This window comes from Pyxicephalus adspersus, chromosome 3 (assembly GCF_032062135.1).
Source record: "Pyxicephalus adspersus chromosome 3, UCB_Pads_2.0, whole genome shotgun sequence".
Classification (NCBI taxonomy): Eukaryota; Metazoa; Chordata; class Amphibia; order Anura; family Pyxicephalidae; genus Pyxicephalus; species Pyxicephalus adspersus.
Window position 1 is genome coordinate 48,929,627 of NC_092860.1, and position 24,691 is coordinate 48,954,317.

Genomic DNA, 24,691 nt, shown 5'->3' on the forward strand with positions numbered 1-24,691 from the left:
AATGGAGGACACAGTCAGACATGACGTGATTTTGTTAGTCTGTTTAATTCTCATACAACAAGGAACGGGCACAAATGATGTTATACCAATGTACTGTCAAACTGTTGATACTTGCCATGATTTTTGCATATTGCTGATGTTTTCTACGGCCTGATCTTTGTAACACTAACCTTGAGCCTGTTATTGTTTGTTTTCTTTTACATTGGCTTTGTACTGTTCTGATGATATCTTGGTTATAACTTTGTACATTGTATTTTCTGTGTCTATAAATAAAGTTTATAAAAAAAAAAAGTAAAACTCAAAAGCCTAAAAAGCTTTCATAGGTAAACAATGAGGTTGAAGAAGTGATAGCAGTTAATAATTTTGTCTCATACAATCCTTTTAAAACATATTTTATGATCTGTTGCTGTGTGGGGAACTGGCTCACTTTTTGTGAGAAACTGGCAATCCATTTTACAATGGTAAAATGGATTGCCAGATCCTCACACAAAAACTTAAAATTTTTAAGATGCAATTTTACCAATACCAATTAAATACAAAATTTGAGAGGACTAAAACAAATATACTTCTAGTTCAGTATTTATGAAAACAATTTCAGTGGCTTCTGTCTCCTTTATAGAAGACATTTTCTCACGTGCTGTTTTTTCATAGAGAAATACATACCCACCCTTAGTTTTTTGGAAACCATTCACAAAAATGGAGGGGACATTTAATTTTATAGAAGTTCATCAGTGTCACTAAATACACTAATGAGATGATGAAAGATGTAGATTAGGGGTGTCAAACTCAAATACAGAGGGCCGAAATTAGAAACTTAAACCAAGTCGCCGGCCAAACTTGAAATTTATTGAAAAAACAATTATTCTCAATAAGAAGAATTAAGAACACATGAGAAGATGCAGTAATATGCAGTGGATTGATCTAAATTCAATCCACTGCATATTAATGCATGCTTCTCTCATGTGTTCTTGTTCCTTTTTATTGAGATTAATTGTTTTACTTTGCCAGAGAATTCAATGTCAAACCAAATTAATTGCTGCATTCATTTGGTTTCACATTGCATTCTCTGGCACAGTAAAACAATTAATATAGGAAAAGCTCCATGATAATTCCTGATAATAATAATCCTGATAATTCCTGATTATTGAACTTTTAATATAAACTCTGCAGGGTCCACGCATAGGCTGCTGTTCAATAGACATGAGTGATGCCGCTAATACAATTCCCGCCATCACTTGCGTCTATAAAATGCGGGGCCACAGATAGGCAGGGAGACCGCTAGTCCAGAGACGTAACTGATGCCGGGAATTGTAGTAGCAGTATTGTACTTGCGTCTATAGAACAGCAGCTTAAAATGAATTGCACCTGGCCTGCCATTGTTATGGATTGCAGTAGCGGCGGGCCAGCTGCAATTCATATAAAGAATTCTTTTGGGAGCCAAAAAAAAAGGATGTACCAGGCCAGATTTACCCCCGCAGGCCAGAGTTTGACACCCCTGATGTAGATTGTGCTCCAGCAATGGCATTCTGATGTTTTAATAGAGATTTTTATTTACATCAGCAGGTCAGGAAATTCTAAAGCAAAAGGAAGAGTTTTCTGTTTATGAAGAAGCCCAAGTAGTCTGACACAAGGAATATTTCAATAGTCAATGTGAATAAAGAACCAACTCAGAAACAGAGTGAAACAACTCATTTCTAATGTTAAAAAAAATTATTAATAAATCGGGATGATATATGCTTGATCAGTTTGACACTCCGGTCTCCTGGTGTACTGGAGTTACCTGTGCTGCTATATTGTGCATTATTATATCCCATTATATACGAATAGTGTTCTCTGTTTCAAATGACCATATGCCTTTTACTATAACCTTTGATTACCTTTTATACTGTACCAATTATGGTTTTGCTCCCTCTCTCCCTCCCAATCTCATTGTTAGGAAATGCTTATATAGCAGCTTGAGATGTATTTTATTGGCATCCCCAGCACATACTCTGAGGCTGTCCACAGCTTTTAGAGGCAGATTGGTTTCTGACTCTATACTGCACTGCCATTGGCTGCTGGGACTTCTCTGCTCGGCTCCCTGTCACCGGTGCTTGTTGTAGTGTTAGGATGACCTATGCTGACCTTCTGCTAGTGTGTGAATTCTTCAGATTTACTTTTGCTGACCTTGTGAGTTTATGCTGCCTGGATGGACCTTTTGCCTGTGACCCCGACACCTATCAAATGATAATTCTCTTAGCTCAGTGAATGTGGTGATGTTCACTTTGCTAAAAAAAAAACAGGATTTTTCTTGCATATTATTGAATGACTGAACAGTCAGCAGAGCTACATGTCATTTACTTTTAAGGTAAATAAAATATTCATCGGAAGGGGATAATTCACTTTGAAGTGAAGAGCCCATATTTCTTTAGTAAAACAGCACCAATATGTTAATATATTAACCTATTGTTTGTATAATACCATCCTTGGCATAACCAGCAGACATTGAAATAAGGCTGACACTGAGATTGCCTCGGCTTAATACTATACGGCATACAAAGATAAGCATAAGCTTCAGACATTTTGATTCAGAATGATCTAGTGCAGGGTAATAAAAAAAAGAGACATGATAAACACAGACAGCTACTTTTTATTATCTAGGACATTTTTTTTTGTTGTTAAACCAACTGCAGTGCGTGCAGATCCAGTGTACAATGTTATGAAAAGAGATCATTCTTCAGACATCAGACAAGACAAAGACAACAGTGGACACCAAAATGTTATCATGATAATTACATAAAACTGAGGCACTTCTGCTTCCATCTTTGAATAGACTAAAAGATTATTTAGTCCAGCACATACATAAAGTTCATATTGTTCATTTAAAGTAAAGCTATAATGTCTACTGTTAGAAGGCTTTTCATTATTTTTCTTGTTTAAATGAGTCATAAAAAGTCATAAAAATATGAATTTTATGTACCATGTGTGACTTTAGACATACTTGGGTCCTCCTTTCATTTTTATCTAGACTGCCATTCAGGAGTTTACAGTCAGAAATATCCTTAAAAAATAATAAAAACAAAACATAAAATGAGAAAACAGTACAATGAAATAGTAATTGAAAAAGTTATAATAAATCTTTTATAGCTTCTTTTAAATGTTTAAACTTTCCTAAAAGGAAAATCCTTTATTTGCAGCAATAACATCATGGAAAACTTTGGGCATTCTAGATATCAATTTGTTAAGGTGATCTGGCAAGATTTCACTCCATGCTTCCTGGAGCAACCCCCACATGTTGGATTGGCTTGATGGGTACTTAATACATACACATTGACATTGGTCAAGCTGCTCCCCTAACAGCTCAATAGGGTTGAGATCCAGTGACTGTGCCGGCAACTCCATCCATTACAGAATACCAGCTCTCTGATTCTTTTCTAAAAAGTCTTTGCACAGTTTAGAAGAGTACTTTGGGTCATTGTCCTGTTGTAGGACAAAATTGGCTCCTACCTGAAGCTGTCCGGAAGGTATGGAATTGTGTTTTAAAATGGTCTCTTTCACCCTGTACAAATCTCCGACTTTACCACCACGAAAGCAGCCCCTGACCATCACATTACGCCTATGTTTAACAGATGGTATTAAGCACTGTTCCTCCTCTCACAAAAGTTCTTCTTTGTGATATTTGTGAATACCTCAAACATGGCTTTGTCTGTCCATAAGACTTTTTTCCTAATCTTTCTGTGTCCATTGTGTTTGTTGTTTTGCCTATCTTTTATAGGCCATTCTCAGAGAGGTCATTCTTTTTCTTGACAACTCTCTTGGAGTTGCCTTTTCACTGTAGATGATAAAATTGGTATATTGCAAGTTGAGGATCTGTTTCTCAGACTACACACTCCAAGATATTTATTCTCTTGCGCTATTGTGCACCAGGCCTTCTTCTCTTTTTATTGCAATTAGAGCCAGTATGTGTATCTCTGAAATGGAAGTAGTACACAACATTGTAGGAGATATTTGTTTTTTTTTTGACAATTTCTCGCATGGAAAAGCTTTTGTTCATCAAACCCACGTTTACTGATGCAACAGATACTAATCTAGCTTGAAGAAGGCCAGTTTTATTTCTTGTTTATCAGTGTAACTGAAAAAGGGTTTTCTAATGATCAGTTAACCTTTTACACCGACAGATGTACCTTAGTGAACAAAGCATTTCATTGGAATGCAATAATAATTGTTGTTGATAATGGCCCTCTTTAAGTTTTTACAAATATTCCATTTATTAATTGCCTTTTCCAGGTACCACAGCCATTTATAACATTAACAATGGCCAGGCAGTATTTTTGATCAATTTAACAGTATTTTAATAGACAATTGGTTTTTTCAAAAATTGAGGATAATATTAACTGATCCTAAACTTGTAAATGGCAGTATATGTATTCTATGATGGCCAGTGGATGACACGTGTGTCATTGTCACGAACCTCATTTCTGGAACTGTGACTACAAACATTATTACCTGCACTGTATTTATTTGAGTTCCTGTATTTTTTTAGCACAAGTCATAATACGGAGCACATAAAACCATTCAGTTTGGTTTCTGTCCTGCAGAGCTCTGTGATCTAAAGCAGTGGTCGCCAAACTTTTCGGTCCCACGGACCACTAAATATACCTTCTCCGGACCGTGCATGTGCAAGAGCTGGGTGTCACTCAAAGGGGGAGAAACCTCTCCCATAGTGACGTCATGATGCCAGAACCCCACCCACTGAGCCTGCGATGGGAGAGTGGGCGGGTTTTGTCCGGAGACAACACGCCCACTTCCCTGAGCCTGGGATTTGTACGGGAGATGTGGTCCGCGGCTCTGACCGGACCAGAGCCGCGAACCACCAAAATTTTCTCGCGGATCAACCGCTGATCTAAAGTCTCAATCACTTTTTCACACAACGATTAGTGTAGAAATTATTTTTTAAATCTAGACTACAAAAACTAGTCTTTTGAAACCCATAAACAGTGAATATTTTCTACTGCTCTAAATAGGAATAACAAGTGGGGCAGTTCGAAGGCCTCTTTATTTTGCATAGCTTAAACAGTTCTGTCAAGTTTTATTCCTGATTGTAACCAAAGATCATCCACTTTCTGTCCTTGTGACACCAAGACAAGTAAGGGTAGGCAACCAAATAATTGTTATAAGGACAGGGAGGCAATAATTACCATGAAACCATTGACATATTTGTAGCCCCTCCACACTCTTCCTGTTGGAGAGATTTTACATCACATTATTCCTAATGATTGCTGTTTCGGCATTTTTAGAAGAAATCAAGGACAGAAACAGTAATAAGAACCTGACAAAAAGCTGTAACCCTAGTCAACTCTGTTCAAAACAAAATAAAATGTTTGCTTAGAGTTAGGAACTAATTAATACTAGATAACAGACTTATGCTTTGACCCAGAAAGATGTGCATGTATTTGATATGTATTATCCACAGGTAATAGCATGAAGTCTGTACACCCTTTGACTTGTAAATTTGTGTAATGTGTAAACTTCTCCTAATTTCCATTTTCCCCACAATATAAAAACATTCTGGTTAACTGATTTGTACCCTAATTTGTGGGTGCTTTGGTATGAGTGTAGAAAGACCTTAGACAGTAAGCTCCACCGTGCCAGTGCACCATGTGAATGGTTTGATGTTCTCTGTTAAGCAGTGCAGAATATGCTGAAAGTATATGTTGACTCATATGATGTGCTTATAATTGGCATGTCTAAATTTTTTTTTTATCTATTATTTTTGCCCTACACATCTGCTGTTTTTATGTGTCTCATTAACTGGTTCAACGCCTACATTTCTTTGACATTTTATAAAAAAAACACCAAAGAAGCATCTTTTATTCTGTGCTTCTGGAAGGACCTCTGTGTAATGCCCTATAAACAGTAATTACCTCTTGGCCTGTACATTACATATTTGAATAGAATATTCAGTGCTAATTACATGAGTATGGGAGACAGTTTCAGCAAAGGTTTGGAGCTTGTTCTGCTTGTCACAGATGACTTAGAAGAACGTAGCATACATAGTACTTAAGTAAACTCAGCTAGAAGTTCTGTAAGGTCTGGAGGCCCCAGAGGGGTGTTTCTTTATCATCTTAAATATTAAAAATCCAATAAGGGACAGGTATTTGGAAACGGTTGTGCTAAACACACTTCTTTTGACATCCCTTGATATCTTTCTCTCTTTAAATACACGTGCTAAAAGGCACTATATACTTTTAATGCATTGGAAATAAACACTCATCATGTGATCTCTACCACTCACTATTAGTGCTTTACTTACCCCAAACATAACACAACTTTAAAAAAAGATACAAAAACAACCAGGAGTTGCAGATCAGTAACCTTCTACAGTATCTCTTTTGGTGTGCCAGTAGTAAGTTCATGTTATTTAGAAAACCTTAATAGTTATTGAGTGGACCAAGTTTTCTGAATGTCTGAGTAAATGAAACAAAGGTATAATTATCACAGTTGTCTAGTTTTATACGTCTGGCCAACTTTGGGACAACACCACGCAAAGATCTTAGCCCCATTCTTTGTTCTTCATACCAGACTTTTTCCATTCCGCTGACCTCTTTTCGTGCAGTTAGGTAAAATGGTGAGTTTGGGTCCATCTGTGAAGGAGGGCGATGGGTATACATGTACCTATAGAGGAGGCAGTACGGACATCTTTTTTGTCCCTTTGAATGTTCATGATAGATCTGCCCATAACACATTTTGCTGGGATTTGCTTGCTTGTCTCTTTTGACACTATCTGTTCTAGCAAAGAAAGGTCTATTATTTGCATCCTTGAGAAATTCAATATCCCCATACATAAGGTCAGCATGTTCCTGTAAAGTCCTCATGTTCAGGAACTGACTGTTGTATTTTACAACTGAGGACAACAAAGGAACAGGGCCATCATCACCTAGACACCCAGTCCTCCACATCTCTTCTTCATCAGCAAGTGAGAAATAAACAATGTTCCGTGATCTGGAGCCTGACATTCCAGCTTTGTTGAGCATTCTTAACTTTTCTTTAAGTTTCTGGGATGAAGAATTAAAGACACTGCTAGTGATAGAAAATCCAGCTCCCGAATTTTTCAAGATCCGGTCTAATCCTCTACGTATTGCATGGAGTGATGTTGCCAAAAAATCTGATCCATCTGTTTTTTTGACCGTCACATAAAAATCTTCCAGAAGTTCATTTAGTTTAACTGCAGGAACCTTTAATACAAATAACAAAATGTGAAAAGGGGGTTCTAAAATATATGGCATTGTAAATATACCATTTTAAAAGAGATCATTCATTTTTTAAATACTTACTCAACAGTCTCTTAAGTATATAAAAGCAGTGTTCTCTACAGCCCCTTTTAGCCGGGTGCAGCACCCGGCACTTTTCAGTAACCACCCAGCTGTTTTTGGGTGATTACTGATGAGTTGGATCACAATACAGGGGCTGCCACCCACCTACAATTTCTTCCCACCCAGGTTAAAAAAAATTCTGTGTTGAACAATGGTAAAGGTTGACTCACTATAACATATGCCATGATGAACAACTAACATTTAAAACTCATATCAGCTAATTATTGCGGTCTGTGTCCCCAATGATGAGGGGGCATCAGGTCAGGAGAGAGGCACATTTTTGTCGACCAGTCCCAGTTCAGCTGCTGAACAAACAAGCACATTCCTGGTACAATAAATCTCCTGTGTTTATTTATAATCTAAGAGTAGAAATACAGTGAGCAGTTTTTGGCAAGGCAGGAAGTGACAGACAAAACTAGAAACTGGACAGAGGCCCTAATCCTCCATTATACTGAGAATTTCAGTCATATATAAGTAAATAAACATCACACAACATGGATCTTCATTCAAACATTGATAACAGATAAGTACTACTGGACCAAAAAAATTGAACATTGTATTCACTCTCATAATATAAATGAATATGAAAATGCATATTTATCACATCAAAAAAGTACATTTACCACCACCTCAGATCATTGAAATTAGAATAGGAAGTTCCTGATTAGATTCCAATGATTAGAACTTCCTTAGTGAATGGTAGGTGGATTGTATCTTATTTATATCTCAGATATCTAAAGGCTCGTGTTCACTTTGGTGTGTTGTGTCATCATTACTTGATTAAAAGAGCTGCCTAGGACCCTAAGAATGAAGACTGGAGATGAGTCTGGCAGGGAATTTAGAAATATTTTCAAAGAATTTAAAATCTATTAATTACTAAGAAGAAGAAGTCCAAAAGTGGTGCAGAGTTGCTATTATGTCTAGTATTGGCTGGCCCTATTTTAAACAGAGTCTCCAAGAACCCCAACATTACACTGCAGGATCTTCAGGCAACTCTTGGAATAGTTAGTGTTAAAAGTAATTGTAACTACAGTAGACATGTTTTGTTGCAAACCAAAAACAGCATTTCAGAAAACCACATACAAACTGTAAAACCTAGGGGAGGAAATGTTTGGTCTGGAGCTGCTTTGCTGCTTCAATGTAGGGACAATTTTTAGTTGTTGAGTTAACTATAAATTCTGCATACATCAAAGTGTGTTTGTTGAAAATATAAGGCCAACTGTCCTAAAGCTGTAGCTAAAATGGAAATCAATCTTTCAACATGATAACGATGGTAAAAATCCACTAATAATCCACAAGGAATAGGCCAAACAATAACAGGATTTAGATCTATCTTAGGTCTATTTGAAGCCTTGATATGAATCCTATTATTGTTATTATTATTGTTGCCAATAGTGTAGGGACTTTTTCATTATTACATCTATTGAGTTATTTATTGAGCTATTTACATTATTACATCCATTGAGTTTTTTTGTTTAATACATGACTAAAAAGGCAAATTTATTCATGCATGTCATATTTATTTGTATCTTTTGCACATGACTGTATCTGTTTACTAGGGTTATAAAAAATTCTTACCAGCTGGTAATAATATATATTGCCAATAAAATCATTCTGAATGAGCAATTTACAAGCTGATGATGTGATGTCTGAAAAATGCAGCTAAGGTTTGACCCCTATATTTTAATTTTTTTAAGTTTAGAGTGAGGCAACAGAACTTACTGACATTGTACAAATCAGTGTGGAACAACCATTTCAATAAATATTAAGCCAAAGATTCAGGTTATAAGTTTGTTTTTGGTTTAGAGGCATTGGGTCATATGTAAGGTAGTTAATTAGACTCAAAAGCCCTGATTTATTAAAGCTCTCCATGGCTGCAGAGCCTTGGAGAGGATACACTTTCATCAGTGAACCTGGGTGATCCAGCAAACCTGCAATGGATCTGGTCCAGGATTTAAAAAAAATTGCTAACAAATTACTTTCAAGAAATCCATTCCAGATTTGCTATATCACCAAGGTTCACTGATGAAAGGTGTATCCTCTTCAGCATTGGGGAGATTTAATAAATATATGTCCAATGCTAGAAGGATGTCATAGAGTTACCTATTAGGTGTTTTTATTCTAGAGTGTCTTGTCAGTAGATAGGCAGAGAAGGACAGGCTGATTGGGTCAGAAAATATTACGAATTAGTGACTGCAGTGAAAATATGAATGATAACAGTAAAATTCATATTTGTTCTCAGCATTGAAACTGCTCAAATTGAATTCTCCATGTTTTGCCTTTTAAGAACTATAGTGCTGATTTTAACCGTAGTACAAAATAATTATTAGTGGATATAAGTCAGACAGAAAATTTAACATTCCTGCCTATAAATAATGCGCTAACCTTGGTGAAGTCCATGCAGTCTTTAAGCCCTCTTGTCATACACCAATACCGCCAAACATTTAAAGCATACAGAGTAGCTTTGGTTGTATTTGAACTCACGGCGCTGATGCACAGATCCTTGAGGTCATCTTGGAAATGAAAGATTGGAAATCTGTTGAGCTTGGTTGAGTATGCTGCAAAATAGCATTACATTTATCAATTAATTAAATTATTAATGAAAAATAAATTTTGGTCTATAACAAAAAACAATGCATTATAATAAAGGTAAACCAAAACAAAGTACTTCACTTTATGTAATTTATATATGTAAATGAACTATATCATTCTAAAAAATAATGATACAAATAAAATATTTCATCTGAAATCAGGGTATCAGGTGAATAAATACAATGCAAGTAATCAAAGTATTTGAACAGTATGATGTGGTTGCACTGCTTTATTGGGCAAAACAACATATACTTGGTGGCTAACATTATGCAAGCTTTATACATTCTGGGGAAAATACATCTGGGAAAGTCAATAATGGAAGAGGATCTGGGAATTCTGGTAGCTCACAAACCGAGTAACAGCATGCAATGCCAAGCAACAGCTTGTAGAGTCAGTGATGCAGACTCAAGAGAGACACGATCCTGATATCGCATAATGCATAACAGTGTTTACTTTATGGCCATCACAAATGGCAAGGGAATATTTACATAATACTTTCACAGAAGCTAGTTCTAGCAAAGTGTCGATTTCTTCAAAGTTGAATGTGTTTCAAAATGCACTAACTAAATATAAATATATATATATATATATATATATATATATATATATATATATATATATATATATATATATATATATATATATATATATATATATATATATACACACACACATACATACTGCCTGTTTGCTACAAATGTCCCCATGTCAAAATGGAAGTGATGCCATTATGGCCTGGCCAATTAGGATGGCTGATGCTAAAGCAGTAAGTTATTTATGTATTTTTGTTGAACTTCAGGGATATGTTTTTATTGGTTCAATCTAATACTGTAATTTTGTTTTGTTTTTCATTTTAAACACCAAACAAGCTGGATTTTAGGATAGAACATAAAACAAGCCTGTGATTGGCCACTATATCTACTGCCATATGTTTTGCAACCTAATTAAAAATGTACAACCTAATATTAAAGGGAGCTACTAGCAAATATAAGAGCAGACAATTAGATGACTTTACATGAAACGGCTCTCATTCTCCTCTGCTGGGGGCAACTGCCAGCTTTTGACTCACACGAATTATTACTGACCAATGAGGCAGCCCATTATAGTGATAGACCAATAGAAATGTGGTGGTGCAGAAAGTTCCAATTTTTAGCTTAAAGTGTTGGGACTTTGCTTGATAAGAACAACCAAAACCATGAAATCAATGAAAGATCTGGCTGCTGATACTTTATACCTACTAACTCCATTGATTTAATAACGAAAGAGTAAATTTACCATGCACAATGACTACGTATAAAATGTTGGTTGTTAGAAGACATTACAAAAAAAAAAAATGCTGGTAATGGTCCACTAATAAAGCACCATTTTCCAGATCGGATTTTTTGGGTAAAGTTTTCATATTTTAGCGAGTGGTGCATTTTTAAAAAAGTTTAAAACTGGCACCTGCTTAAGCTTAAAAATGTTTGCATATGCGGTGCAAAGTGGTTTAAATTGAAGTGTATGAAAGCAACTGGAGTAACAAACCGCCCCTGAAAAAATGTGTGGCACTGACTACCTGCAAGGAAGGGGAAACAACACATCCAATCATCTCAATACTAATAATTGAAAAATGAAAAAACATTTAAAAGAAATACCAATACAACTTTTATTACTTTGTAATTTAACAGAATTCCTAAATTATGTGGATACCATTTTTTATCTAGCTTTGGATAGGGTTTTGTATTGGTGTGTGTGTTCCACCCAAGGAGATTCATTCTTTCAATTTGTTATGGTCATGAGGAATAAAAGTGAAAGTTCATACACAATTTTGCAATGCCACCTGACCAGGAAAAGAGGGAAAAATCTTCCAGTATATTCCTCAACTTTTAAAGGTTGTAAAAATTGTGGAGATTTATATTTATAATGTCTTATATTTAAACTCTGGCCCAAATAAGAGCACCAGCTTGTACCCCCCTAGTATTAGAGTTCACAAATTACTAAAAATTGGAGCTGAATCCAAAACTGTCATTGCAAAGAGGATCCCAAGGATTAAATGCTGGTTTTAGTCCAGGGTTCTATTAAAAGCAGTCCCCAAATCTTTACAGCACTCTGTGATTTGTAGGCATTCTGGCATTTATTATTATTATTATTATTAATAAACAGGATTTATATAGCGCCAACATATTACGCAGCGCTGTACATTAAATAGGGGTTGCAAATGACAGACCATTCCAGAGAGTTGGAGCAGCTCTAGAGAAGTCTTGTATCCGTGCGTGTGATGAGGTTATGAGTGAGGAAGTCATTAGTAGTCATTCTGGCATCATCACATACAATACAGCACAAGCCATCCTGCCCTATCCTTAAAAAATGCCTATATGGTGGGTTATCCTTACTGAAGATGATTCTTGTTTTCATTAACAAAACCTGGCCCAGTGTTTTCAACCGCCATTGTTGTAGGCAAGTTCTTCCTGCCTGTCCCTAAAATGTAATGTCTGGAGAAGTTGGGCAGATTTTTTTTAAACCACAGAAGAACTTACCGAGAGCCACATGTCTGTAAACAATAGGGCTGCAAACAAGACAAATTTATAGTAAAGTTGCAAATAACTTCATTACATTTATGAAAACCTCAGCTTTTACTTCTAAGCTCTCACCCAACCAGATCACTAGAATCGTCCACTGGTATGACATAGAAGCATTAGCTGTAACCAGCATTTAGATGAATTCAGGTATTGATGCTAAAGCAGACCTTGAGGTAAGATTCAAGGTCTTCTTACTAGATGGGCTTTATGGGTTCTTACTAGATGGGCTTTATCTCCCTATATCAATCATGATATCCTAGAAGGGCAAAAACCTTTAAAGAAATTTTTACCTTGGTCTTCAGCCCACGGTACCTAGGTAAAGGTGATGTCATGATCCTTCAGGTGCAATCCTCGTATTAGGATTATCTATACCGTTATATTAGGATATCAGATCTCACAACAAGAGGCTTTTGATGTTGTCATTCTGTGAAATTTGTGCCCAATTCTAATTCATAGTGACTTTTTACAGAGGAGGGGGCTCTGATCTAATAGAGGACCTTAAACTTTTTTTATTTTTTGTTTTCCATAATTTGTTTCCACAATTTTGAATACTACAACAAAAGAAATACAAAAAACGGTAGCAAGGGTAAAAAAAAAAGGTAAATGAGATGCAAAGGAGAAGGACAGATTTAATTTATAAAATTATACAGCCACTCACTACCAGTAGGCACATCCATTCAGTAAAAAAGAATGCAGTCAATAATAAAAATGTAACGTAATAAGTCACAAAGGGAAGTTTAACAAGCCTTGTATAGTACAATATATTCTCTGTCTAGAGGTCCACAAAAAAGGCACCTGATTGTCCTCCAACCTAAACTGTCCTCCAGTGTTAGAGCCTGGCTCAGTGAAAAGAACAGTACAAAAGGGGCCTTGAATTTTAATACATGGTTAACCTTAAGATTTGTGCACACCTTTTCTTAGGAAAAACAAGATGTAGCTATTTTAGGGCAATTTAGAGTTACTTAGGGCAGGTCTACTTATTACATGGTATTACATGCAGCTCAATGTTGATGGAATTGAATAAATGAGTAAAATTGTAACATGTATAGCCAACTTGGTATTTGAAGCATGTACTGTACAGTGATTTGCCAATGGATGATTTTAGTTGTTTTAGCAGTACGTGCATAGTGTTCAGCTAAATTATGATGATGCTAGATGCAATTGTGAATGAACACTTTGCTATTCTAAATTTCCTAGCCTCTCTGAAAAGAATATTACTGATTTTGCTTTGAAAACCTTATTTAGCACCGGGTATAAAGTACAATTGTTTTATGTCCAAACATTTTTCAAATGCTGAAAATTAGTCTTCCGAGCCCTGTGACAGAGCTGGGTCATAATAAATTCTTTTCACAGAGGTTTCTGGGAGTGATGACCTCCCTGGGATTCATCAATTTATAAAACTGTCTTTTGGAAATAAAAGTATGTCTAGCAACTATTGCTGGGTAAATGTAGTTAAAAGGAAAAGTGTAGCAATATATCCTCTTGAAGTGAGGGGAACTCTCCAACAGAACAGTAAAAAATAATTAAATGTTTTTCTTTGGTAAAGTAGGGAAAAACAAAGCATTGTCAGATTTGTATTTCTGTGTGTGTCTTGGTATAAGATTTTCTTTTGCTTCCTGTGAAACTACTGTTAGCAGAGCAGGTAGTAGGGGTAAATCTCTGACGAAGCCCCAAATAGCAGGAAAAACTCAGCAGGTGTTATTCCTTCACCACTCTATCCAAATCCATTATTGGCTTAATATGCGGTAACTTTGATTTATTAAAGCTCCCCAGGACTGCAGAAAGACTATCATGGGAGAACCCAAGAGAATTTTCACATTTTGAATTAATTTCCTAAAAATCACTTGCTATTAGTTGGCAAATGTTTTCAATCTATCTTCTCCAGTCTTGGAGAGCTTTAACAAAGGCCCACTGTTTACAGTGGAGGAACCTAGGTGACTGCACATATTTATGCCATTTTTTAAAAGCTGGTCACTGAAATTGGAAAAGATTGTACTGTCTATTGCAGTTGACATCCCTTCCTTTTATTTAATGAGACTAAATTTAATGAGACTAAATAGCCAATAGGAAAATGCATCAGGAGAAATGAGCAGGACAAAATTACTTTTAATGTTGATAAAAAAAAATATCAAATGTGGCACAAGTATTTTTTCAATATTACATAGTTACATAATGTCCAACAGGTTTAACCACAAGGAAAATAAGCATAGAAACTACAGACCAGCATATTCCAGATAAAACTCTATATACAGAGTTGTTTCAGAGGACGGCAATCTGTTCCAGCGGGGAATAAAATTCCATCCTGATCCTGTTAGACCAGGGGTGTCAGACTCGAATACACAGAGGGCCAAAATTAAAAACTTAGATAAAGTCTCGATAAAGTCTTAGATAAAGTCTTAAAGTCTAGATAAAGTTATAATAGGGAAAGAGGCATAAAACATTTTTTTTCAATTTTATTTAAGAAAAAATCTCATGCCTCTTACTCTTTTTGTAGCCTTATGAGGTAAGTTTCAATGGTAACATTTTTGTACAGGCTAACAATAATATTAACAATATTCTTCTATGAAAATCCAACCATTCAAGTCCATGCCTTGGAGCAGCAAGGAAAAGTACAGCTGAGGGGGAGTGCTGGAAATGCCAGACGCGGCCAATGCGGAGGTAAATCTTATGAGTGGCCTGCCGCTAAAACTCCCTCTTCATTGAAATAGCCCTGCTACTAAAATTCCCGGACTTATTTGCGGCTATAAAACAGTTCAATGCAGGGCCATGCATAGGCAGAGAGCCTGCTGGTCTATAGATGCCAGTGATACCAGTAATTGTAATAGCAGCGCTACTTCAATGCAGCGGCAGGGCAGCTGAAGTTCATATTTAGGATTCCTTTGGGGGCCAAAATAAAAGGATGTTGGGGGCCAGATTTGGCCCCAGGGCCAGAGTTTGACACCCCTGTGTTAGGCAATCAGATGTTCCCTGGATCAACATTTTCTGTTGTCTTTACTTAAAAACTTTATTACTCAGTTATATTCTGCGCTGGAGTGCTAAGATTAATTTGTGAAGGGGCTAAAGAGTAACATATAGGGCTGGATTAGACCTGCATCAGGATCAAGTGATGCCACACGGATCCCAGTGGCTGGCAACTTCCCGTGTGGTCACCACAACACTGGTTCCTAATGAACCAGCATCTGTAGATTTCACAGATGGTGGCAGTAAGCAGTACTTCACCACTCACTGCTGTCCCATTTATTCTCTATGAAATTGCTGCTGGGAGAGGGTACCGGCTGAGAGGAGGCATCAGTTCACTGGCATGAGGAAGCACTAACCACACTACAACCTCATAGTCAGTGTGAGCATAGCCTTGGGAGCCACCAGGCTACACTGGTAAAGGGACCCATGTGGTGACACTTAAACTTTGCTTGTTCTAAGTAAGAATAAAACGACTGCTGACAAGGAGTGCTCACAACATACTCAGTGGATCTTGTTAATGTAGCATGTCCAGTCTATAGCATGTCTGGGTTCTCTAACCATCTTATGTAGAATTATCTGACCATCTCATGTAAAAAGTTTGGAGTTTCTGTCAACTTTCTGCAACATTGCATTCACCAAAATTTTGTGCAGCCCCTTTAGTAATGTCAGAGGCCCCCTATATTGAGTTGACCACCACGGGACTAAGGCATCATGGTTCTAGGAGTGGAGAAGTTATATTCAGGTACCTCTGTGCACTAACTAACTTCCTTATCTTCATTTCATAAACGTTACATGAACAAATAATAAATGGTTATGGGGTGCAGGGCAAAGACCAGCCCTGAGAAGACTTTTAGTCTATTAAATATATGTGTATTGTAATAAATAATAATGACCATTCTTTAGAAATGTTGAAAAACAGATCACAGAAGACACTTGACATCACACAGAAAATACACAGATTTTTTTGTATTTGGAGATCAGAACATGACATTTCAGTAGTTTTTACATGCCTCAGAGACCCACACATATTTAGACAAACATATTCAGATGTGGCTGGGCTCAGGCTCACCACAGTGCAGATGCATTGAAGAACAGTCTTTACGCCATGGACACCACTGCATATTGCTATAAATGAACACTTGTCCCAGTGCTTTAATTGTACAAATCCTAAACATGTCCAAAAATAAAATAATACTAATTAAAAAAAAGTAAAACTCATTTTAATGTCATTTGAACATTACAGAAAGAGGAGAGACGAAGTTGCTTAATTTAATTAAGTGCAGAAGATAAAAAGGCCGCTATATATACTGTTAAATCAGTACTGTTTCTTCATTTTCCAACAGGCAGGCATTCAGGAGCTTGCAGCTAAGCCAACACAAGTCATTTCTTTAAGGTTTAAAGTGTACAATATTAGCACCATTATTTGACATTTTAGCCATTTGTGCTGTGTGCTCAGTCAAGGCAAACTTATTACTTGGGTTTTTGTATCAGTCTATTTAAGTTACTTTTATTCTTGCAACAGTTGCTTTAGTTTTTTCTTCTTTGTCAGGACTATGGCATGCATTTTTCCTGAACACTACAATATAAATAATATTCTAAGTGCAATACAAAAACTAGGTCTATTTATCTGTGATGAAACCAAAAAAAAAATATAAATATAATGCATTTTATTTCCATTTCTAAAGTGAATTAGCCGTACACAGAATGGGCTAGTAACATAAAATCACAGTTTGAAATTCAGACCAGTGTAAGGTCCTAAACAAACCTTGGCGCTATCCTATCACAGTTACTGCTCAAGCAGTGTCTGAGGAAGAATCATAAGAGGCTGAAACAATAAAGTTTCCTGTCCCAGAGTGACTAGCCATAGATTGGGCAGCTTGCTGGCTCAGATTGTTACATATCAGCACTAGTTGATTGCTTTGGGCTTCAGATAGGGTACTACAACTTTGATACACGCTGAAATTTGTTTTCCTTCCAGGAATGTTACCCTTTTCACACATTGTTTTCACCATTTTGGCTAATTTATTTTTGCCAAGAGCTTGGCAGTTGTACCAATGAAGAGCAGCTAAGTTGACCACAGGCTTGATGGAAAGATAAAAAGGAGCATCTTCATAACGCATAGCTGGAGGCCGCCTTTGTGCATATTCCTTGTAGTCCTGAACAGGGCAGGTTTGCGGTGAATGTGGCGTGGCATAAACTCTGCATTCTGTCCCCGCTCTCTTGACCTTAGCATCAGGGCATTCCTGACCCATCCACTCAAGAAATTCAAGTCCAGTCTCCAGTACTCGAAGTCTGACATCTCCCCATTTAAGGGTTGAGCCATGGAAGCCAGTGCAGTGTCCAAAAGCTTTAGTGTTATTTAACCAAACAAGATTCAGTAGACCTTCAGGATTATATCGACTTAGCAATCCTCTTTTTCTAAGGATAAGTTCATCGGCAAAGGTGAGTTTCATGGATTTGTGTGGTTTGTTTCCTTTTCCTTTACATCTTAGTTCAATTTGCTTTTGTTTTAGAGCTTCTTGGGACCTTTTAAACTCCTTGTCTCTGGTAATGCTATAACCATACCGGTGCTCCTTCAGGTACCTTTCCAGCCCACATTGATAGTTGGCTAAGCTGTTTGGCTCATATTCCGATCCATCTTTCTGTCTAGCATCCACAAAGAAGGAAGCCAGGTAGTCATCTAATTCCTTGCAAGGAATCATGTAGATTTCTCTAGTCTCCATAGGGTACTTGGAGATAATGAAATCCCTGAAGTTGCGTAGGGCCGTTTGTGTGCTACGAATTGTTTTCTCATTCTGTTCTCGATTCAATTCAGCTATAACCTCATCTTCATCTAAAGATACTGAGATGTGAGGAAAAGGGTAGGGATAAATGGTAGAAAAGAAATAAAGAAAGCAAAAAATAAATGATGCAAAAAAGATAAAAGTAAAAGTAGAAAGAAAATAAAGAAAAATATTGAAATCAGAGGGAAAGGGGGAAAAAGAAAAAAGAAAACAGGTTGGTGAATCAGACTGTACAAAAACCAAACGTTTGTTTTTAATAAACACAAAATTACATTTTAGAACATTCTTACATACCTGTCTCATGTTTGGACAGCCAACGTCTGTAGTTTCACAAATGATGTACTAGAGCATTGCAAGAAAAAAATCAGTGAAAAGTCTTCAAGTAACTAGGCACTACTAGTGCATGTAGTCTGGCTGAAAAAATGATTGGCATTAGTGGTCATCTTGATTTTTTGGGGGTGGGAAGTGTAAGAAGTTTAACTTTAACTTTTCATCCCACTATATCATGTGTTAAGTGAATAGTTAAGCCGCCAATTTATATGTGCTCCATTTGTGAAACCAGAGGTTGTACTGGTTCCATTTTAATAAATTCAACTCTTTAAAGTTTTCAAACTATTTAAAGTTTTCCTATGTTTCACAACCATTACATTTATTAGGCAATATACTGAAACAATCAACATGCTGTTTCCACAAAAGCAGAATGAAAAAACACACTGTTACTTTCTTACAACAGAGAACACAAAACTTGTATGTCTCCTAAATAACATCTATAGTTGCCTGTCTTTATATTTCATTGGCTTTTGTGATAATCAACACACAAGTCTACACAAGTTTTACTTGATAACAGACATGTTCAGTACACACTAAACGTCATTTACACTACATAATTGGGTATAAACCAAGATTTTTTTTGAACCTAAAATTGCCATTAGAAGAATGAACTCTAGATGGCACTGTGTCTTCATGTTACCTGTATAACTCACTTCTGCCTTCTGAGAAATTAGTTTGTTAGACACTTTACATGAGGACACAGTGCCCTCTACTGATAGTTAACAATAATACAATAACAAAATATTATAGAGCAAGTGATCACCAACTCAAAAGTGCAAACTACATTAACTTAAAATGCAAAATACACAAACTTAAACATAACGTAAAATGGGACAGTGATTTTAGCAGTGACTGACAGATTTTCTGCATTTTGTGAAAGGTGAAAGTAGGTATCTCATTTTATCCCAGTTCACATTTGGTTGGTTTATATTCAAGTATATACAAGAACAGAGTTGGTACAGGGTGATCACAGGGTAAACATTTTTTATTTGTAGCCAATATTTGAAAACAACAGCCATGATTATTTTTTTGTTTGCATACAGTATTAACATTCAAGAAATCTACTCAAAGTATAAGCTTTTAAAAGACTTTGTTCATAATGGGACAGATCAGGGCATCGTGTATTTCAGTGGAGTTGCAAATCAACCTATTGACAACTCTAAGTGCATGTAACCCGATGACAAACAAAATGTGCCTTTTAATTAATTCAAAGCTTAATGTGCAGGACTAACATAACAAAAAGATGTATACATCACTGTGTACAATAATTATGCATTAGTAGGAAAAGATGGAGTTAGTATGATAACCTAAGAAGACTAGTAGTGCAAAGTGCAAAAAGTATGTGCAATGTACAGTAGCACTCAAAATATTCAGATCTAACTTCACAACTCTTAGTCAAACACAATTAGGAGATTTCTCACTGGATGGCACCCAATGCAGGTGCTTAGTCTGCCTGCTCCAAATTCCAGCTTTCCTGTTGACCAAAATGTGCATACCTGCATGTCTACAAAGTTATAAAAAGCAAAAAAGACCTAAACTATTTTACCTGAGTATAGAAATAAATGATGATGAAACTATAAAATCAAACATGTGATAAGCTTATAAAACGATTTATAAGCTTATACATAAATTTACCTATAGAAAAAAATGTAGATTTTTGACAAAAAAACTAATTTTTATTGTGAATTTCTAAAATTTTATTTGAGTTTGTTTGCTTAAACTTTTAAGAAAGTAAGGATAGAAAGAAAAGTTTACCTATGGCAACAGCACTAATTCAAATATTTATTTCCCAGTATTTATTGCTGTTTTGTAAGTTAATAAATATTAATCTTTATATAACGATTTCATGCAGTTTTTTTAATGTTGGGAGTGCCTGCATTTGTATAGATTTTTTACTATACATATGTTTTATTTCCTAAATGTGTCTGTCAACTGCTCCTAGATCAGGTATTGATCTTATATATGCTACGAGATTGATATTGCTTGTCTTATATCACAAGACAGGTAATCCCCGAGTTACATATGAGATAGGGACTGGACTGTAGGTTTGTTCTTAAGTTGAATTTCTATGTAAGTCGGAACAGATACATTATTTGAATTATTTTATTGCAATTAGGACAGATGTTTGTCTCAACATATTATTATGCAGTGAGGTGTCAGTTACAATCCTAACTGTGAGTTAATCATAAACAAGCAAAAAAAAAACTTTATGGAACCTAGAAATTCATTAACTTCTGAAGCAAGCTGTGTTTTGATATGCAAAAAGAAACAACTACAAAGTTTGTCTTGGTCATTCAAGAGTTACAAGAGATTGCAGAAGAGCTCAGTATCAGATGTGTTTAGCAAAAAAATTCTTCTGCAAGTCATGCAAACCTCTCCCCTCCCTTCCATAAAGGCTCTGTCCTGCACACGGGCGAGCGGGGAAGCCCCGTTCGTATCTAGGAGTCGTCCGTATGTCAGATGTCCTTAACTCAGGGAATACCTGTATATGAATTGCTAGTATTCTTTTTAAACTTTTCTAGTGCTTTAAAATAATACAAACTTTTAATACTAGCTTATGCAGTAATACAGTTACAAATGTGGATTCAGTGTTGTAAAGTCATTATTTGCTACTTGTGTCCCACTGGAAAGATATCCCCTCACCTCCTCTTCTGGATATGCAACAGGAAATGGGACAAAATGAGACCTCTGCTGCAAGTATCCTCCTTGTAGAATATTTTTGCACCTCTTGCTATATCTTTAACCGAATCTTTTGAAATTTTATTAATTTTCTGTTAGTGACAATGTTTATTAAGAAAAGCAGAATTTATGAATCTTCCCAACAGCAGAAGTTCTATTCCTTCCCTACTCCATCTAAAACTTGCCATTACCTACACCTAAAGGTGCATGTTTCTAAAGTAGTGGCATGCACTTTTTTCACATTTTTTCTGTATGCCAGGTTTATAAAAAAAAAAAAGTGATTTGGACCTCAGTTTAAAATAATTTTTTTTATTGTGACAATGTAATGAAAGTGAAATGGCATACACTTTCTGGCTAACTATAAAGTAGCGATCAAGCCAATTGTCGCTTGACAAATACAGAAATCAAATGCTAATTTTCTAAAAGTTTGCATTTTTTTAAATGCCATTTTCAGGTGAAAAACATTTAAGGTCCCCTTGTGTTAAGAGTTTGGGTGGAGGAAGGGATAAGGATCATGGTGTACTTTAGTATTGGGTTTGCTTAAAAGCTATTTTTATCATAAAGGTAGAGAGGTTCAGAAGCAAAGTCTTTTCATTATTGAAGTGAATTTTAAATCATCAGGTTCCATCCACGTAAAAAGCGATATTAGGGATTATCATAGAACTAGAAGCAGACACGGACAATATAAAACAGTGTTACTCTGTGACCAATTTAATTACAACCCAAAGACAAAACAATCCATTAACTGACAAACAAGATGAATGGCATCTTTTACTAAAGCAACAGAGGAGCACATTACAGGTATTATTGCGATAACAAAATGATGAAGATTACAAAATGAAGTTAGCGATTTATCACTATTATCAATGGCTACTAAATCTTCTCGCTTCTTGTGGTACAAATAAAACATGCTTTAATGGATCTGTTAAGGACACTGGTTAATTAGGCTGATTAGAACTCATCTCAGTCTGTAACCTTATCTGCACATTCTTGTATGGCATAATGGACATATAGGACTGCACGGTTCATGGGTTTGCCACTTCAGTGTGCCTTACTGGTCCAGTGTGTTTAACTGTAAGGTGCCTTTTTGAGACCACAAAGTCTGTAATGATGTGAATCCCACTCCCTACTTTTCACTTTGAATCTAATGGCCCTGATTTAATAAAGCTTTCCAGGGCTGGAGAGGATACACTTGTATCAGTGAAGCTGTACTAGATCCATTCCAGGTTTGCTGGATCACCCAGCTTCACTGATAAAAGTGTATCCTCTCCAGCTTTTGAGAGCATTAATAAATCGGGCCTAATATCTTTAGTTATCTTCATGCCACGGCCACAAGGTTTTGTCCTGCCTTGGTAACGACAAGCCTGAAATATGGTGCTATAAACAGTTTTTATGTGACATGGACAAAAGAAATACATAAATCTAAGATGGACAGCATGTTGTTTTAAAATAGATGTGCACCAAAAATTTAGGTAGACCATATTCTGATATAAGATATGACCAATGAAACCTCCAATGGAATGTTTTTGTTTCAAAACTGAAGAGTTAGGTACAAGTTGAATATATCTGTTATAACTTAGAGGTTGTCCTTTTTTTATAGTCATTTATATAGTGAATTCAATATAGATGTGCTAGGAGTTGAGGAAAAATGTCTTGGAGAAAAAAAATCCTGGCAGTATGAAGCAGTATTTGGATGAGAGAACAATCCATTTATTGGTGAACTAAGAGCAGGTAATAAAAACATTAAATGTAATGTAAAAACATTATAAATAATATTAATGAACTGTACTCATATAGCGCCAACATATTACGCAGCGTTGAACATTAAATAGGGGAAGCAAATGACAGATACAAACAATGACACGGGAGAAGGGGAGGACCCTGCCCAGAAGAGCTGTCATTCTCTATCCATTTTATAGATCTAATGATTAAAAAGTATTCACGAATGCTGGATCTTTGCCTCATCATGTGCAGACACTTAACTGCATAGGTCCACAGAAACTGAAAAAAACTGAATCAATATAGCAATAGTTTAGCAAGTGTCTGCTGCATCAATATTGATTTTAGGATGATTGAAAAGTTGACACATGGATGTTTCCTCCATTGGCAATTTTGTTAACTAGACTGGCAGTGTCAAGCTTGCAGCCACATGTATTTGGGACAGAATGGTAAAAGGCAACTTGGTAGGGAAGTACACGCTTGATTATTATACATTAAACACCACACTGTAGCAGTAGCCCTATCCTGACTGTAACTGCTAAGATACCTTTCAGCAGGTGCTACTTTTTGCATTCCCATAGGTCAAAGATTTTGCTAGGGATGACAGATAGTTCTCTACTATCTCAGTACCGTCTTAGGAACACTTTGAATTGTAAGTTAACTTTATTTCCTGTCTCTAGATTACCTTTAAATAAAACATACCATATAATAAAGTAAAAAGGAGAGGGTATGGTATCTTGAAATTACTTTATACAATGTTACTGACATTGTTCAAATTGTGAAAATGTGTGCAAACCTTTAGTATGTGAAAATCACAACAAGAGCAATGTGGAGACATAGGTTGAGTGGTTCATATTACAGAATACAAGAGAACACTTCCGCTAAAAATATGAAGGGACAAGTCATGTAGTCCTTGACATGTAATTAGGATGAATCAACAAGAAGAGACAAATTTTAATGGCAGCCAAGAGGGGCCAGGAGGATAATGGAAAGCAAGATGTTTTGTAAATACCAGAGAGATGTATATAAGCTGTTTTTAAAATCAAAGCAAGCACACTAGTGAAATGGTACAGACGTCAGCTGTACAAGGATTATGTTTACATGAGGGTGAAGTTATTATTCTCTTTTTTTGTCTTTGATGAGGGCAATCTGTTCTCCATGTTTAGGGCAAAACGTGCAGTATCCACATCGTTCTGTTATATAGGTAACTATTTATAGAGCATCAATATATGTATAGAGCATCAATAATGGCAGCTTATAGTAATACTCAGCAGATTGTAGTAAAATACAATGTGTATTTCTATCTGCACACATCATACAAAAACAATGAACTCTGTCACTGATAGTGATTTGTTATATCTGTTAGGTAAGTCCAAAAATATACTTTCTGTTCTTGCCAGAAATCTTGTAAATTTTCTGGACTCTGCCTGTGCTGGCACTTATCAATTGCATTGTTCTTTGAGGACTGCAAACCATAGCCCTCTATGTTATGGATGGTAGCAATAGACTTTTATGGACTTGTTAAGGGTTGTGGTATGGGAACCAACTTCAAGCGTAACTAAAGTCAAAATAAAAAAAACACATTTACCTTGAATCCTGCAGATCCGTTGAACCATCGGGAAGTTTCGTTTATCGGGTCCCGCGTGGTCCTGGTACTCTTCTTCAGCCCCCTGTCTTCTTCACTCTTCCGCTGGGTTCTTTTTCAAACATCACCCAA

The 24,691-nt window shown here is 36.2% G+C and overlaps 1 protein-coding gene across 2 annotated transcripts in view; it reads right to left on the reverse strand.

Moving 5' to 3' along the window:
* Positions 1-2,611: 2,611 nt before the first annotated feature.
* KIAA1958 (KIAA1958 ortholog) overlaps positions 2,612-24,691 on the reverse strand; it is a 51,000-nt gene continuing 28,920 nt past the window's right edge. The window contains exons 3-4 of one of the 2 annotated variants that reach the window (XM_072404505.1): positions 9,738-9,910; positions 2,612-7,214 (exon numbers count right to left, since the gene is read on the reverse strand). In XM_072404505.1, coding sequence (XP_072260606.1) covers positions 6,411-7,214; positions 9,738-9,910 — 977 coding nt within the window. In that variant the 3' untranslated portion in view covers positions 2,612-6,410. Of the gene's footprint in view, positions 7,215-9,737; positions 9,911-14,592; positions 18,306-24,691 lie in introns of those variants that run through there. The other variant, XM_072404504.1, reaches the window with a different exon arrangement.